The following is a 14,077-nucleotide window of genomic DNA, read 5'->3' as shown; positions in this document are numbered from 1 at the left end:
TAGATCAGGTGGGATTTATTCGGGGCTGTAGCTCTTCTGACAACATTAGGTGTTTCATCAATATCATGTGGTCAGTGGTGAATGATCAGTCTCCGGTCGCAGCCATCTCACTTGACGCCGAAAAGGCATTTGATATGGTAGAATGGGATTATCTTTTTAAGATTTTGGAAATGTATGGGTTCGGGAGTACATTTATTGTTTGGATTAAGTTACTTTATAGACACCCTGTAGCAGCGGTACAAACAAATGGATTAACTTCAGATTATTTTACTCTGGATAGGGGCACTCGGCAGGGTTGCCCTCTTTCCCCATTATTGTTCTGTCTTGCCCTGGAACCATTAGCAGCCACGATAAGAAAGGAAGATGATTTTCCAGGGGTGATGGCGGGAGGTGTGGCACATAAGCTTTTGATTTACACAGATGATATTTTATTATTCGTCTCTGACCAGGATATATATATATAATTTTTTTTTTTTTTTTTTTATTAATTAATTTATTTTTGATTTTTTTTGTGTATACTTATATGTTCAGAAGTATGTTTGTTGAGGGTCAGGTTAGGGTTGGGGATTGGGGAGGGGTAATAGTGGGGGTTAAATTTTGATTCTGTGTATATTTGTTTTGCTTTTCTTTGTTATCTGTATGAATCAATAAAAAAATTTAATCAGAAGAAAAAAAACATATCGGTTGATCACTAATTAAAATGATTTAATATATATTTATCTCACTATACTTTATACCCACTATAGTTTATTTCCACATTCCAAACCCAGAAATGCATCACACAGTTACTGAACGGCCCATGTTCATGCTGTGAAGGCTTTGAAAAGCCAATAATAACAATATTTTAAACTATACATGCCATCTGCATATTGATTTAGTTGAGATGAGTTTCTTTATTGTTTTGATTGCTTTAACCCGCTGTCCTGCATCATTCAGAGGTCCAGATGTGCACATTCTCAGCTTTGCTTTTGTTTCAGCATCTTTCTATTCTGAAGTGCATGTTGGGTTTCCTTCTCTGGAACAATAGAAGCCAAGTGGCAGGAAGCATCAAAAGTGTCTTTCACATTCATGCTGTTCTTGTCTCATTCATGTATATATGATATGGACATGTATTCTATTGTATAGGAGTGTAATTCATTGTATATATCGTCATTGTCTCTAGACAGTTAAGTGTTCTCATTCATTTGTCTGCTGTTTGTTGCAGCTGTGGAATTAAAGAGGATTTTCCTGTTTGTGCAGTTAATCAAAGCCTCTTATATTTTCATGTCAGCGTGTTCTCGCAGGAAGAAAAGCATCACCCCGAAGAAGAGTTCACACAGCCAACTGATTTTTAGAGGCTTAAGACATCAGCCGCACACACACACACACACACACCCTTGAGTAAGTGCACACACACTTATAGCTGGCACGCTGCCCGACTTTCCTCACTGTCAGATTGTGTGGGACGTTTGGACTCCCCCCACATATGTGTGTTCCTTTCCAATCTTTCATCCTGGGACTTTTAAACTCCCTATACCTGCTTTTGGAAAATCACATTACAGTTTCGTTGACATGGCTAACTGAAATCTACATATTCAATAGACCTGGAAGTGATTTTCTCCACTCTATTGGCATCTCTGTCTGAGCCATGTGCCAGTGTACTTCATGCAACCTCGGACTGCTGTTTAATATCAACCCTGTCCAAGTGGACATCTGAGTGGAAATGAGGAACTTTTGGCATAATGTGAACCACCCAACATCTGTCCAACATGTAAAGTGACCAAAAATCAAAATCTGAAAGCACACATTACGCTGTGAGGCAAGCGGAACATACATGTGATCACAGAGATCTCGTTTATTTGAACGAAACTCTTGACTATTTTCTAAAGATTCAATGGCATTATATTTGCAACCAGAATTTTTCATCCTCCTGAAGTGCCTACTGTAGCAGCCTGGAAATTGAAAAACAAAACTTTATTTCTCTGTGGACTGATAAAAACCAGTGCTTATGACTCCTGGAAGTTGCGTTTAACCAGCCAATTAGATTTCAGTTTGCTGTTTCAGAAAGCTCTTGACATTTTTGTGTGTATCTTGCATCAGACTGTTTATGGTGTCTGGGCTCTAGTGACTCGCACAAGGGAAGCGTTCATTTATAATGTGATGTGTTCTGTGATGTGTTCTACGGAGAACTGATGGTTCTAAAGCGTTCAGATGCGGCTGATGTGTTATTTGTGTTGAGAGGATTTCTCTAGATGAGTTGGACTGGAGGACTCAGAGGAGATGCTTACTTTCTATGAGACACACACACACACACACACACACACACACTATTTTTCTGTTCCCTTCACATAAAAAAAACACAAACAAAGAATCTGTAGAGTATTGCATGTTTCACATATACTTGTGTGACACACTTCGAGTTTATACCGTGTCTTTACTGCATGACAGATTTGCAGCTCCATACAGAAAATAAAGTGTTTTTTGGGTAACTTTGAGTTTTTCCTGTGATGTTGGACATAAATTACATTTATTAGGAGAGGTTAATTACACACTATTATAAACCTAACCATCACAAATCACATTTATATCCAAATGATAATTAATTTACATGGAACAGAACCCAAACTCTGCTTAAATCATCTTGATTCAGCCAGATTTACTGCACACAAAGTATTGTGTGTTTAACTTGCATCCACACAGATGTCTCTCTTCAGTCAATGGGTAAGTAGTTCACTACAGTATTTTATGTTGCTTCATAAAGCAAAAGATCGTGTTGATAAGTGGGTTTATTGTGCATTTTTAGTTCAGCATCTGACACGTAGTAAAAAAAAAGTTGAGCGCCTCATCTCTCCTCTCACTGATGCTTCATTCGGCTCACGGCCTCATTGTGATGACTGTAACATGCAGACGCATTTTGTGTAAATCAGACCTAACAAAAGCATAGCACTGTTGGTGTTATTGTATGGTGCGTACACTAAACAGTTGATTATGTCATAATAGAGTGAAAATCTATTCAGGAATGGTAATTCTTCTAAAAAGTACTTTGTAACATGGGTTAAAATGGGCAAGGAGGAGGCGGGAACCAGACAAACCATCAAAAATAATGTTTAATGAAAACGTAAAAAGACACAAACACACACACGGCAGCTGCATGTGGCTCTCTCTCTCCCAAACTGCTGCATCCGGCTCTGCTTTATCCCTCTCCTCAGCTGATTAGCCCGGCCCCGCCCTCCTCCTCCTCGCATACTTCTTCCAGAAAGTTCCTGCAGACTAAAGCCTAGGATATACTTGTATTTTTTACATGCTGTTATGTCTCGCACACAGTTCAGTGCTCTTGCTTTTTATCTCCTTTTTGTTTTCAGTGGAAGAAAGTCATAAGGGTTTGGAACAACATGAAAATTTGTAAATGATGACAGAATTTTCATATTGGAGTAAACTATCTCTTCAGTGGAAGGCCTAACTAAAAAATATGACAGAGTGAACTAGAGAAACGGAGAGAGACAGACAGATGTGTGATATGAGAACGCAGCTGAAGCAACAAAGGCAAATTATTTACAGTGAATCTTTGTACCTGAGACCATAATGACCACAAACTCACTGACCCTCAGACGGACTCACTGGCCGGAATGCACACCTGAACTTACTGGCACATCGGTTTACTGCTGCACCTCTCATTACCATATCACACACTGTCATTCACACACTCACGCCTGACCTCAGATCTGAGGCACCATGACCATGTAATGAGACAAACATATTGTGCAAAAACACCACCTGATACCAGACCTGAATCCACTGAGCCAAAGCTTTTGCTCAACAGTGGAGGTCTTCAGTCTGTCTGGGTTTAAAAGGATAGTTCACCCAAAAACAAGACAGGTAAGCCTCAGTCACCATTGCATCTTTTTTCCATACAATGAAAGTGAATGGTGACTGAGGCTAACGATCTGCCTGTCATCTTCGTTTGTGTTTAATGGAAGAAAGTCATATGGGTTTGTAATGACATGAGGGTGAGTTAATGATGACCTGAATTTTCATTTTTGGTTAAACTATACCTTTAAAATAACTGATAGAAATCTGTAGCCAGACATTTTACATTTTGCATAAAGATTTTGTGTCTGTTCCAAAACTTAGTGAGCTGCCCCGCTGTCTAGTGGCAGCTGTCTTCTATGGCAACATCCTAACTGAAAAAGAGGCTCATAAGAGAGCGATTTGGAACACTCTTTATAGGCAGCAACTCGTTTCATTTAAAAGCGCTCGTCACTTGCCATTGATTTCAATACAGGTGAAGCGAGATGAAAGACGTGATATTCTAATGAGCATAAATACTTAGAGGACAATAGTTTGGCTAATAATAATATGGTTTCCAGGATGTTGCTATGTGGTTGCTTACCACACTGCTTTTATTTTTGCTGTTTCGGAAAGATGGATTTATAACAAATTTACAACTGACCTTTAGAAATGAAGGAGGGAGAGGCTCACTTTCACTAATTTGAGGTTGTGAAAAATGGGTTGGGTTTAATTGGTAGTCTGCTGAAAATACAGGCCATGGTGTAATAAAAGCTCTCAACCATACTAACTCAACAAAAACAAAGAAAGAACCAAATTGCCATCCCGGTGGGATATCTTCTACTATTTAAAATCTGTTTTACAGGAGACAGCGCATAAACTGCAGAAAGAAATATCTTAAACTGTAACTGAATGATAGATTTAGTTGAATTCAGAAGAGCGTTTCAGGCTTATACATGTATCCATGATCGTCTAAAAGTGTACCTGTGATGACCATTGTCTTGTGTTGTGGCTCATAACGGATTCTGTGGAAGTGATGATTTATACACAGACAATACACACATGGCCATATCCTGCAGGTGCACACAGCAAGTCCTGTGGATGTTAATACACAATAGATGTGTCGACTCATACACACATTCAGTCCTGTCTCCTGTCTGGCCTCGAGGGGGTCCAGTACAATACCAGTTCTCACAGCTTGTGTTTGTTTATTAAAGCACCTCTAACACTCAATCAGATGTCATATGAGGAAATTAGTGAGCATTGTTACATTTGGATTATTTGCTGATTGAAAATGTTTTGAGATATGGAAGGAATTTGGCAACACTTGTAACAGATGAACTGGTGTAAACACACGGTAGCAGACCACAGTAGCTAACATCATACATCTGGTCTTTAATGAACCAAAGAGAGCACGTTACACCACTCCTCGTCTCTCTCCGCTGGCTGCCGGTTGATGCACGTATCAAATTCAAGGCTCTGATGCTGGCATACAGAACAGTCACTGGGTCTGCTCCACCTTACCTAAAATCATTTCTGCAGAGCTACGCGCCCACTAGAAGCCTGCGGTCGCCTTGTTGTACCAACACAAAGAGGCACCAAAACACTTTCCCGGACTTTCAGCTTCATCATACCACGTTGGTGGAATGACCTTCCCAACTCCATCCGTGAAGCTGACTCACTCTCTGTGTTCAAAAAACAACTAAAAACACATCTTTTCCATGAGAACTTAACCAGTCATTAAAAAAAAAAAATTCCTGTTGCACTTTGATCTGTTTTAATACTATTCTGATGCTAGTGAAACTTTGTAATACGGCACTTTTCATACCACTGTCATTCACTTATGTTTTCCTCTTTTGTAAGTCGCTTTGGATAAAATCGTCTGCCAAATGAATAAATGTAAATGTAAATTATAACTCTCAATGAAACAAGTCAACTGATGTGTGAATGGAGTTTGAAAGACTGTTGTCTCCATAAGATGTGTGAGATCAGAATTTGTGTTTTTTCAAGTGTTGACAGCAGCTGCTCAAGTGTGAAGTCTCATCCTCGTGTAGAATAAGCGTGTGACGCATTGACAGCTGTGCTAACACTGACAGATTAGTGTTAGCTGAAATTAGGATTTCAAAAAGACATTGAAAAGCAGAAAATTTTTTAAGAAATGTATTCTGTCTAACCTCTTTTTGTGCATCTGTGGATACATTCTTAGTTAAGGGCGGCATTGTGTAGTTGTCACTCAGTTTGCAGTTTAAGCAGTGTGTGCGTTTTTGTGTGTGTGTTTTTGTGTTTTTGTGTGTGTGCGTTTGTGTGTTTTTGTGTGTGTGTGTGTGTTCAGAGTTGTGTAAGAGTGCGACAGACTGCCAGCCGTGGGGTGGCACTGCATCTTAAAGCTGTGCATCATGTGACACAAACACACTCCCCCACACACATCTCTGAGCGTGAACATGTGCCAGTCTTTAGATGAGCCGTGACATGTGCATGTTTGTTTGTGAGATCTTAGAAGGTGCTTGTGGTTATAGAGCCTGTTTGATAAGTATATATTTATCTAATGGCTGCTATGTTTTGTGTGTTTATATAATGTTTGAAAAAGACAGAGTTAAACGAGTTGCATGCCGCCATATGTTAGTTAAAATACCGCCCCCCCACAACTCTGATAAGGCCCCATTTCCTGTTTGTGAAGCACTCAGACATCTCCATTAAAGGCCAAACATGATAAACAGCAGGTCAGAGAGAGAGAGAGAGAGAGAGAGAGAGAGATAGAGGAATACTGAAGATCGAGTGCTTAAGTCAGCAAGACTGGAAGTATACACTACACACACACATGGCAGGGTGGGCATTAGTGCTAAGACTATGACTAGATGCTAAAGGAAAAGTGTTGTCTGTGAGCTTGACTTCCTGTCTGAAGTGTTTGTATGAGTTAGGGCTGTCAAATTAAAATTAGAATATTTGTTGAATTTAAGAAAAATAATGCACATTCGAATGTTCAAACAGGCATTTGAATTTTGGATGTGTGCCGAGAACTGACGATGACTTCAGATCGATCATATTCTTGCGTTAAAAAAGGCTTGATGCAGCGCAACAAATACAGTTTAACAGAGAGCAGGTGTCTCAAGATGCTTTTTAAGTTATGTTTAATTAGAAACATCATCTGAAAAACAGCGCTTCTGCACGAGACGCTGAATAAACAAAAACAAAGGGAAGCAAAGACGTTAATCTAGCATGCGTTTACATAGAAAAACAAATGGATGGTTGCAAAAGCGTTCGGCGTGAACAGCCCCTTACAGTTGGTGGAGGTCTTTGGCCGTTGCGTCTTGCTCTCTTATAAGCATTTCTCAGATTAAGCAATACGTTTTTTTAAACAGTTTGTCAGGAAAGATGTTCAACTTGTGTGTCTCGAGATCCTTACAGTTTAAGTGTTTCGTCTGATTGAACAGCCCCTGACCTGTGCTCATAGTCTGAGCCGCTTCACCACCGAGTTCAGCCGGATACCACTGCTATCTGTGAATATCGCTACTCTACATACAACTGCACTGAATAAAACACAATGTGCTATTTCACTGTTATTATGAAGCTTGAGTCTGGAATAGGAGGAATCAGTACAAGTGTAACACCATGTGAACTGTCTATTGAAGCGTTTCCCCCCTCATTTAACATTTGAGGATATGGACCGAATAAAACTTTTTATTTATTTATTTTATGCACATTAGTTGAAAATGAAATGCTCTTTTTTAACAGCCAGTAATGTTCAATGCAATAATATAACAGTGCTGAATGGCTCATGTATTCAGTGTGCCCTCTTGTGGACTGAGGAAACAACGTCAATTTAAAAATCAGCTGAATATTGAATATTGAAAATATTTAGGGTAAATATTTGAATGTAGTTTCTCTGCTCAATTGACAGCCCTAGTATGAGTGAGTGTTTTTAACCCTTGTGTGTTTATCTTGTGTTTTTTCACAGGTGCTGGAGAATCAGGGAAGAGCACCATCGTAAAACAGATGAAGTGAGTGAACGATGTTTCTCTTTTACAGGGTTCCTGTGGTTCCTTAAATCTTAATGTCTTAAATTCAGGTTTCCAATATTTAAGGTCATAAAAAGTCTTAAATATCTTAAATGATACAACAAAAGTCTTATTTTGTTATTTAAAGAGGTCTTAAATTTGGGGTGGAAAGACAGGAATCGTGATATGACCTAATGCAGTGTTTCCCAACCACTGTGCCGTGGCACACTAGCGTTGTCAGGTGTGCTGCGGAAAATTATCAAATTCCACAAAAATAAATGCATGAAAAAAAATTATAATTTCAGGGATCCAAACTCCTCATCTTTCTGAGAAATTCGCCATTTTGAAACCATAATCAGTCACTTTTGTGATTGTGAAGAAGTGAGTGATATTTATATGCATTAAGGGGCGTTCACATGACTCACGTCAGCACTGCAGAATACATTGAAGTCTATGAAGTGATGTCACTTTACACCAAAGTGTTTTTCACACACACGTTTTTGCTTCACCAGTAATGTCTTTGAGAGTACAAAGCAACAAGAAATATTTATAATAATTTCTTTTAATGAAATATTACCTTATCGTTTACGAATATCAGAGACCGCTGTTATTGAACTAATTTAAATTCACCAAGAAAACATTTCGACCTAAACATAAACGAGTCCTTTTATTACTTTCTGCTATCAAAGTAACTGCAAGCTTTTTTTCTGTCTTCCAAATACATGTTTTCAATGTTTACTGTGCACACATCCCACTTTTATACGTGGCAAACTCGTAAAATCGCCCCTCTGTGACGCTTTCTGCAACTCTTGTCATGTGGAGGGCAATGCAGTGCTTGATGCTGGCGTTGAACGGAGCGTTGACGTCTCGACTCAACTCATGTGAAATGAGCTTTACAATGACGAACATTATTGAAACTCAAAATGATTATTATTTGTCTATTATTGTGGTCATGCTCAGCAGTTTAAATACTGTAGGAAAATGATCCCGTAGATCTGCTTTGTGTTTCTAATTCTTATACTGACGTCAGGAGATTTATAGACATGCAAGTTTTAATAAAGGAGAAGGACGTTATTGAAACTCACTATTATTAGACTATTATTGTTGTCTTATTGGATGAAAAATAATGCTCATACTGAAGGAAGACTCTAGATCTGCTTAAACACTATAAAGTCTCTTGGCAGATTTCGGTCATGAACGACTCAAAATGATTCACTGACTCACTCATAGCACATAAGATGTTCATTTATCGCCACTGAGAGACATTTCCAGAAGGGGTCACTGAACTAATCAGATAATAAAATTGAACACATTTGTGAAACAGAAGCAAGCCTCACTAAAATACTCTTTATTTTGCAGCTAATTCTGTACAATTGTAAACTTGAATAAACTTGAATCACTAAAATAGCTGGAATTGGTGCTTTTATCTTATTCTTTAAAATAAATATCCCCAGAAAAAATGTTTGTGGACCAGTGATTGTCTTACCGTTTTGCCCCTCATGAGTTTGCATCCCTGTAATTTGTTGTGGCATTGCAAGAACAAATCTACAAATTAGAAAAGAAGCAAATTTTTTGTTTTTTTCATTACCCATTTAGCGCTCTTGCCACCTGTGACATCACACAGCGTAGCCTATATGTGTGACTTGTTTTTTTTGTTGTTTTTGCATAGTTGAATTTCAAACATTACAAGTAAACACACTACTAAGACGGACAGAAAACACGGACAGGGTTCTTGAAAAGGAAAAATATTGACGATGGTGAGCCTTTTTTTAGTCGTAAAAAGTGTGCCGTGGCAGAAAAAAGATTGGAAAACACTGACCTAATGTGATTATCTAACTTCAAAAGAATAAGATTTAATTAAATAAATGCTTGTGCTACATCTTTCAAAGTGAAAACACAGCTCTGTTGTATTTTCTCCAAACACACGGGGGCTTGTGAGTGTTTCCAGCTGTTGCAGAACAGTTCACAATCATTAACCCATATGGGAAATATATAACTAACTATCACTAATGATCAGCTGTTGATGATGATGATGATATAGTGTTGATGAAATATGACAGTGTTTTCTTTTAATTGTTTATATTGTTATACATTATAGATTATCTGTTTGAATGAGCAGCTGGAAGCAGTGAAGTGCAAACATTTCAAAATAAGAGTCCCCGCTGTATTTCAGTAATACATTTGGATTCTTGTATCCTCTGTCTGGCCCTCCCCGTCACAGGAAGGAAGAACATTTAATATAGGCTACCAATTAAAAAAAACTATTGGCAGATTAACTGGCTTTCTTTCAACACATTATCAAATCAGCACAATCCAATATCAGTCGACCTCTAATTTGTATTTATTTATATATTGGTACATAAACCAATTTTAATGTGATATATATCTAGAGTATTTTACACTTGCATATATCCTGCCCTGTTTTACTGATGATCAATGTTAAGGTCATGTTGAATGTGTGTCCCGCCTGTTTAAATAAGAGTCTGTGATACAGGATTTATTTCGAGATTGTTTGGGTTTGTTTTGGGATGGGGATACGGTATTCATTTTATTTGTTCAGGTCTTGAAAAGGTCTTAAAAATTATCAAATTTAAGGTCTTAAATTTGATTTTAAAAACTCTGCAGCAACCCTGTTTTACACACACACACACACACACACACACACACACACAGCAAACCCCAGAGCTCCAAGGTTATATTAGTGTTAAAGTCTGATTTATTGTAGTGAATCAGTTTATTCGCTCAGATGATTTGTTTCAATCGATGAATCGGTTCAATCAGTTCTCTCTGATGGGATTTCAATGATGGTCAGTAATCAAAAGAATATATATAAAAAAATGAACTGTTTAGTAAGCGTCAGTGAGGCCAGAAACAAACTCGACACAATTCTATACAAACTCAGACTCGATTGGTTGGGCAGCGCATTGCAGTGTGTTACTGTGACAGAAACAAACATCAGTACTAAATGGACAATGGTACCCTCCAAATATCTGTGACATTAAACCAGATGTGTTTTGAGGTAGCTAGCTATACATGTTTATAAGAATATCTGACTATATCAGCAAGAGAATATTTCAGAACGTACACCCAGTGAGCTGCCTGCCAAGAATTTTTAGCATCATACCATCACATGAATGTTACACACACCCCTATGATGCCTACAAAGACTGAGTTTACAGCTCACTTGGTTTTGAGACCAATGTGTCCTACACACACACACACACACACACACACACACATTGTGATTTAGGACAAAGCATTCATGAACTCACAATTGTCATAGTTATACCGTGTAATGTGATAAATGACAGATTCATTTTTCTCCTCACCAGCAGTTCAGTTTCTGTGTTTGTTTTATTTGTGTTGTGCTGGATAACCCCGCCTATAGTGGAATATCATTGGTGCAACATTCTGTTCCATATAGAAGCATATTAACATCAAATATGTTCTGATTTTTGTTATTTTCATTGTGCACAGAAGAGTCACTTGACTTCATGTCATGCCTAGTTAGTACAAGATGTTATGTTTAAGTTTCTTTCAACACTTCATATAGTTTTACTGTATCAATAATTTCAACAATTCTTCTGAGATTAGATGAGGGGGTGAAATGTACATTCCCCAATATCGACTATATTGCTGCCTCGCTGTATGAGATTAAAGGTGTGTGTAGAAAATATGTTTACTGTATATAACTGGACAGCCCTGTTGGGGTTTGGACTACAATCTAATGTTCTCTTGCTCTATATTTGGAGTTTCTGCTGTTTTTGAATTATATGATCTTTGCTGAAATGTAATATACGTCAAAATAGTGCTGTGTTATATTGTCTTGAGGGCGGAATATGATGATCATGTGTGTGTTTGTGTGTTCTCCAGGATTATCCATGAGGATGGTTATTCGGAGGAAGAGTGCAAGCAGTATCGAGCGGTGGTCTATAGTAACACAATCCAGTCCATCATGGCCATCATCAAAGCCATGAGCAACCTCAAAATCGAATACGAGGACTCTTCCAGAGCGGTGAGTACACACACTGTAAATCACACATAGCCTCTCTTTAACGTGACACATCACAGATTTTCTTCTATAGAGAACTGAATCCATTCACTCTGTTCAAACTCTAGTGACCTGCTCATCGCTGTTTATTGTGCACATTGGCAGCGGCATCATAAACGAATTTGAGCGAAACATTTTTCATTGGCAGCAACTCCATTATGGTCATTCACATGTGCCACACAAACAGCGTCCTTTAATTCAAGTCCGTTTACTCAGTGGCCATCTTGGTAATGCCCCCGGGCAGTAAAAGTGCCCAGGTAAGAAGTGTAGCTTCCATCTACTAATCTGTCTATTTGAATTGGGACCAATCGTAATCTCAGCACACTGGTTCATGTCCCATTCATTATTTTCAGTACTGATTAAAATACAGTAATTTAAAATCTGCATTTTCCTGGACTTTCTTTCATCTTGGATAAAATGTTCAAGTCTGTCGCAATGCATTAATGGATTGTCTTATCCGTGAAGGATTCATGCAGTGCTGTTTGGCCAAACAACGTGTCTGGTATGATTTGTGTCAGGATGATCCCAAGAACTGTTGTCTAGCTGGGCAGAATCACTAGAATTAGGAATGAAGCAACAGAGAAGCAACTACAGAACTCATGAGAACAGCCTGAAGTTCAGCAGTATGTTCAGAACATCTGATCCACATCAGGTTCTGCTTGGAAAGACTGATGTCTGTCAGCACAAATTCATCCTCTCTGATCTGAGAACAGTTTTACAGTCTCTCTCTGAATATGCAGGAATAACGCTGTGAAGATGTGCGGATGTCACGTCAGCGGTTAACAATGAGAGGAGAAAGTCATTTGGGGCATAGAAAACGTGATTGTCATTGCTCTGTTGAAATAAGAGCACTTTGATGTCCTGTATAGACATATTCGATCGTTCACAATGAAAAACTTTCTCCACAGTCCATCGAAGCTGCAAAAATGGGTCGTTCAGAAATGTTCATGGTATTAGTATCACTAATAGACTGACGTATTAGACTGGCCAATGAATCGGTCAGTATTTGGCCATTATCAGTTCTTCATTGTGTCCTTTTAAAATCGACCAACCATCTCGTCATTAAAAAATGCTTTTTTGCAATGTTGTGTAGGTCTCATTTGTTGTCATTAAATCGGTCGCCCTGCTTTGTAGATACACTATATTGCCAAAAGTATTCGCTCACCCATCCAAATAATTGAATTCAGGTGTTCCAATCACTTCCATGGCCACAGGTGTATAAAATGAAGCACCTAGGCATGCAGACTGCTTCTACAAACATTTGTGAAAGAATGGGCCGCTCTCAGGAGCTCAGTGAATTCCAGCGTGGTACTGTGATAGGATGCCACCTGTGCAACAAGTCCAGTCGTGAAATTTCCTCACTACTAAATATTCCACAGTCAACTGTCAGTGGTATTATAACAAAGTGGAAGCGATTGGGAATGACAGCAACTCAGCCACGAAGTGGTAGGCCACGTAAAATGACAGAGCGGGGTCAGCGGATGCTGAGGCGCATAGTGCGCAGAGGTCACCAACTTTCTGCAGAGTCAATCGCTACAGATCTCCAAAGTTCATGTGGCCTTCAGATTAGCTCAAGAACAGTGCGTAGAGAGCTTCATGGAATGGGTTTCCATGGCCGAGCAGCTGCATCCAAGCCATACATCACCAAGTGCAATGCAAAGCGTCGGATGCAGTGGTGTAAAGCACGCCGCCACTGGACTCTAGAGCAGTGGAGACGCGTTCTCTGGAGTGACGAATCACGCTTCTCCATCTGGCAATCTGATAGGCGAGTCTGGGTTTGGCAGTTGCCAGGAGAACGGTACTTGTCTGACTGCATTGTGCCAACTGTGAAGTTTGGTGGAGGGGGGATTATGGTGTGGGGTTGTTTTTCAGGAGCTGGGCTTGGCCCCTTAATTCCAGTGAAAGGAACTCTGAATGCTTCAGCATACCAAGAGATTTTGGACAATTCCATGCTCCCAACTTTGTGGGAACAGTTTGGGGATGGCCCCTTCCTGTTCCAACATGACTGCGCACCAGTGCACAAAGCAAGGTCCATAAAGACATGAATGAGCGAGTTTGGTGTGGAAGAACTTGACTGGCCTGCATAGAGTCCTGACCTCAACCCGATAGAGCACCTTTGGGATGAATTAGAGCGAAGACTGTGAGCCAGGCCTTCTCGTCCAACATCAGTGTCTGACCTCACAAATGCGCTTCTGGAAGAATGGTCAAAAATTCCCATAAACACACTCCTAAACCTTGTGGAAAGCCTTCCCAGAAGAGTTGAAGC

At 39.3% G+C, this 14,077-nt stretch overlaps 1 protein-coding gene across 2 annotated transcripts in view; it reads left to right on the top strand.

Annotated features, from left to right (window-relative positions):
* LOC127425870 (guanine nucleotide-binding protein G(i) subunit alpha-2-like) overlaps positions 1-14,077 on the top strand; it is a 76,022-nt gene that overhangs the window by 42,506 nt on the left and 19,439 nt on the right. For both annotated transcript variants that reach the window (XM_051672158.1, XM_051672159.1), the window contains exons 2-3: positions 7,721-7,763; positions 11,634-11,775. In XM_051672158.1, the coding sequence (XP_051528118.1) occupies positions 7,721-7,763; positions 11,634-11,775 (185 nt within the window). The remainder of the gene's footprint in view (positions 1-7,720; positions 7,764-11,633; positions 11,776-14,077) is intronic.

The sequence above is a fragment of the Myxocyprinus asiaticus genome, chromosome 35, assembly GCF_019703515.2.
Source record: "Myxocyprinus asiaticus isolate MX2 ecotype Aquarium Trade chromosome 35, UBuf_Myxa_2, whole genome shotgun sequence".
In the NCBI taxonomy this organism is placed as follows: Eukaryota; Metazoa; Chordata; class Actinopteri; order Cypriniformes; family Catostomidae; genus Myxocyprinus; species Myxocyprinus asiaticus.
Note: the sequence above shows the minus strand (reverse complement) of the source record. Positions and strands in the feature narration are given on the sequence as shown.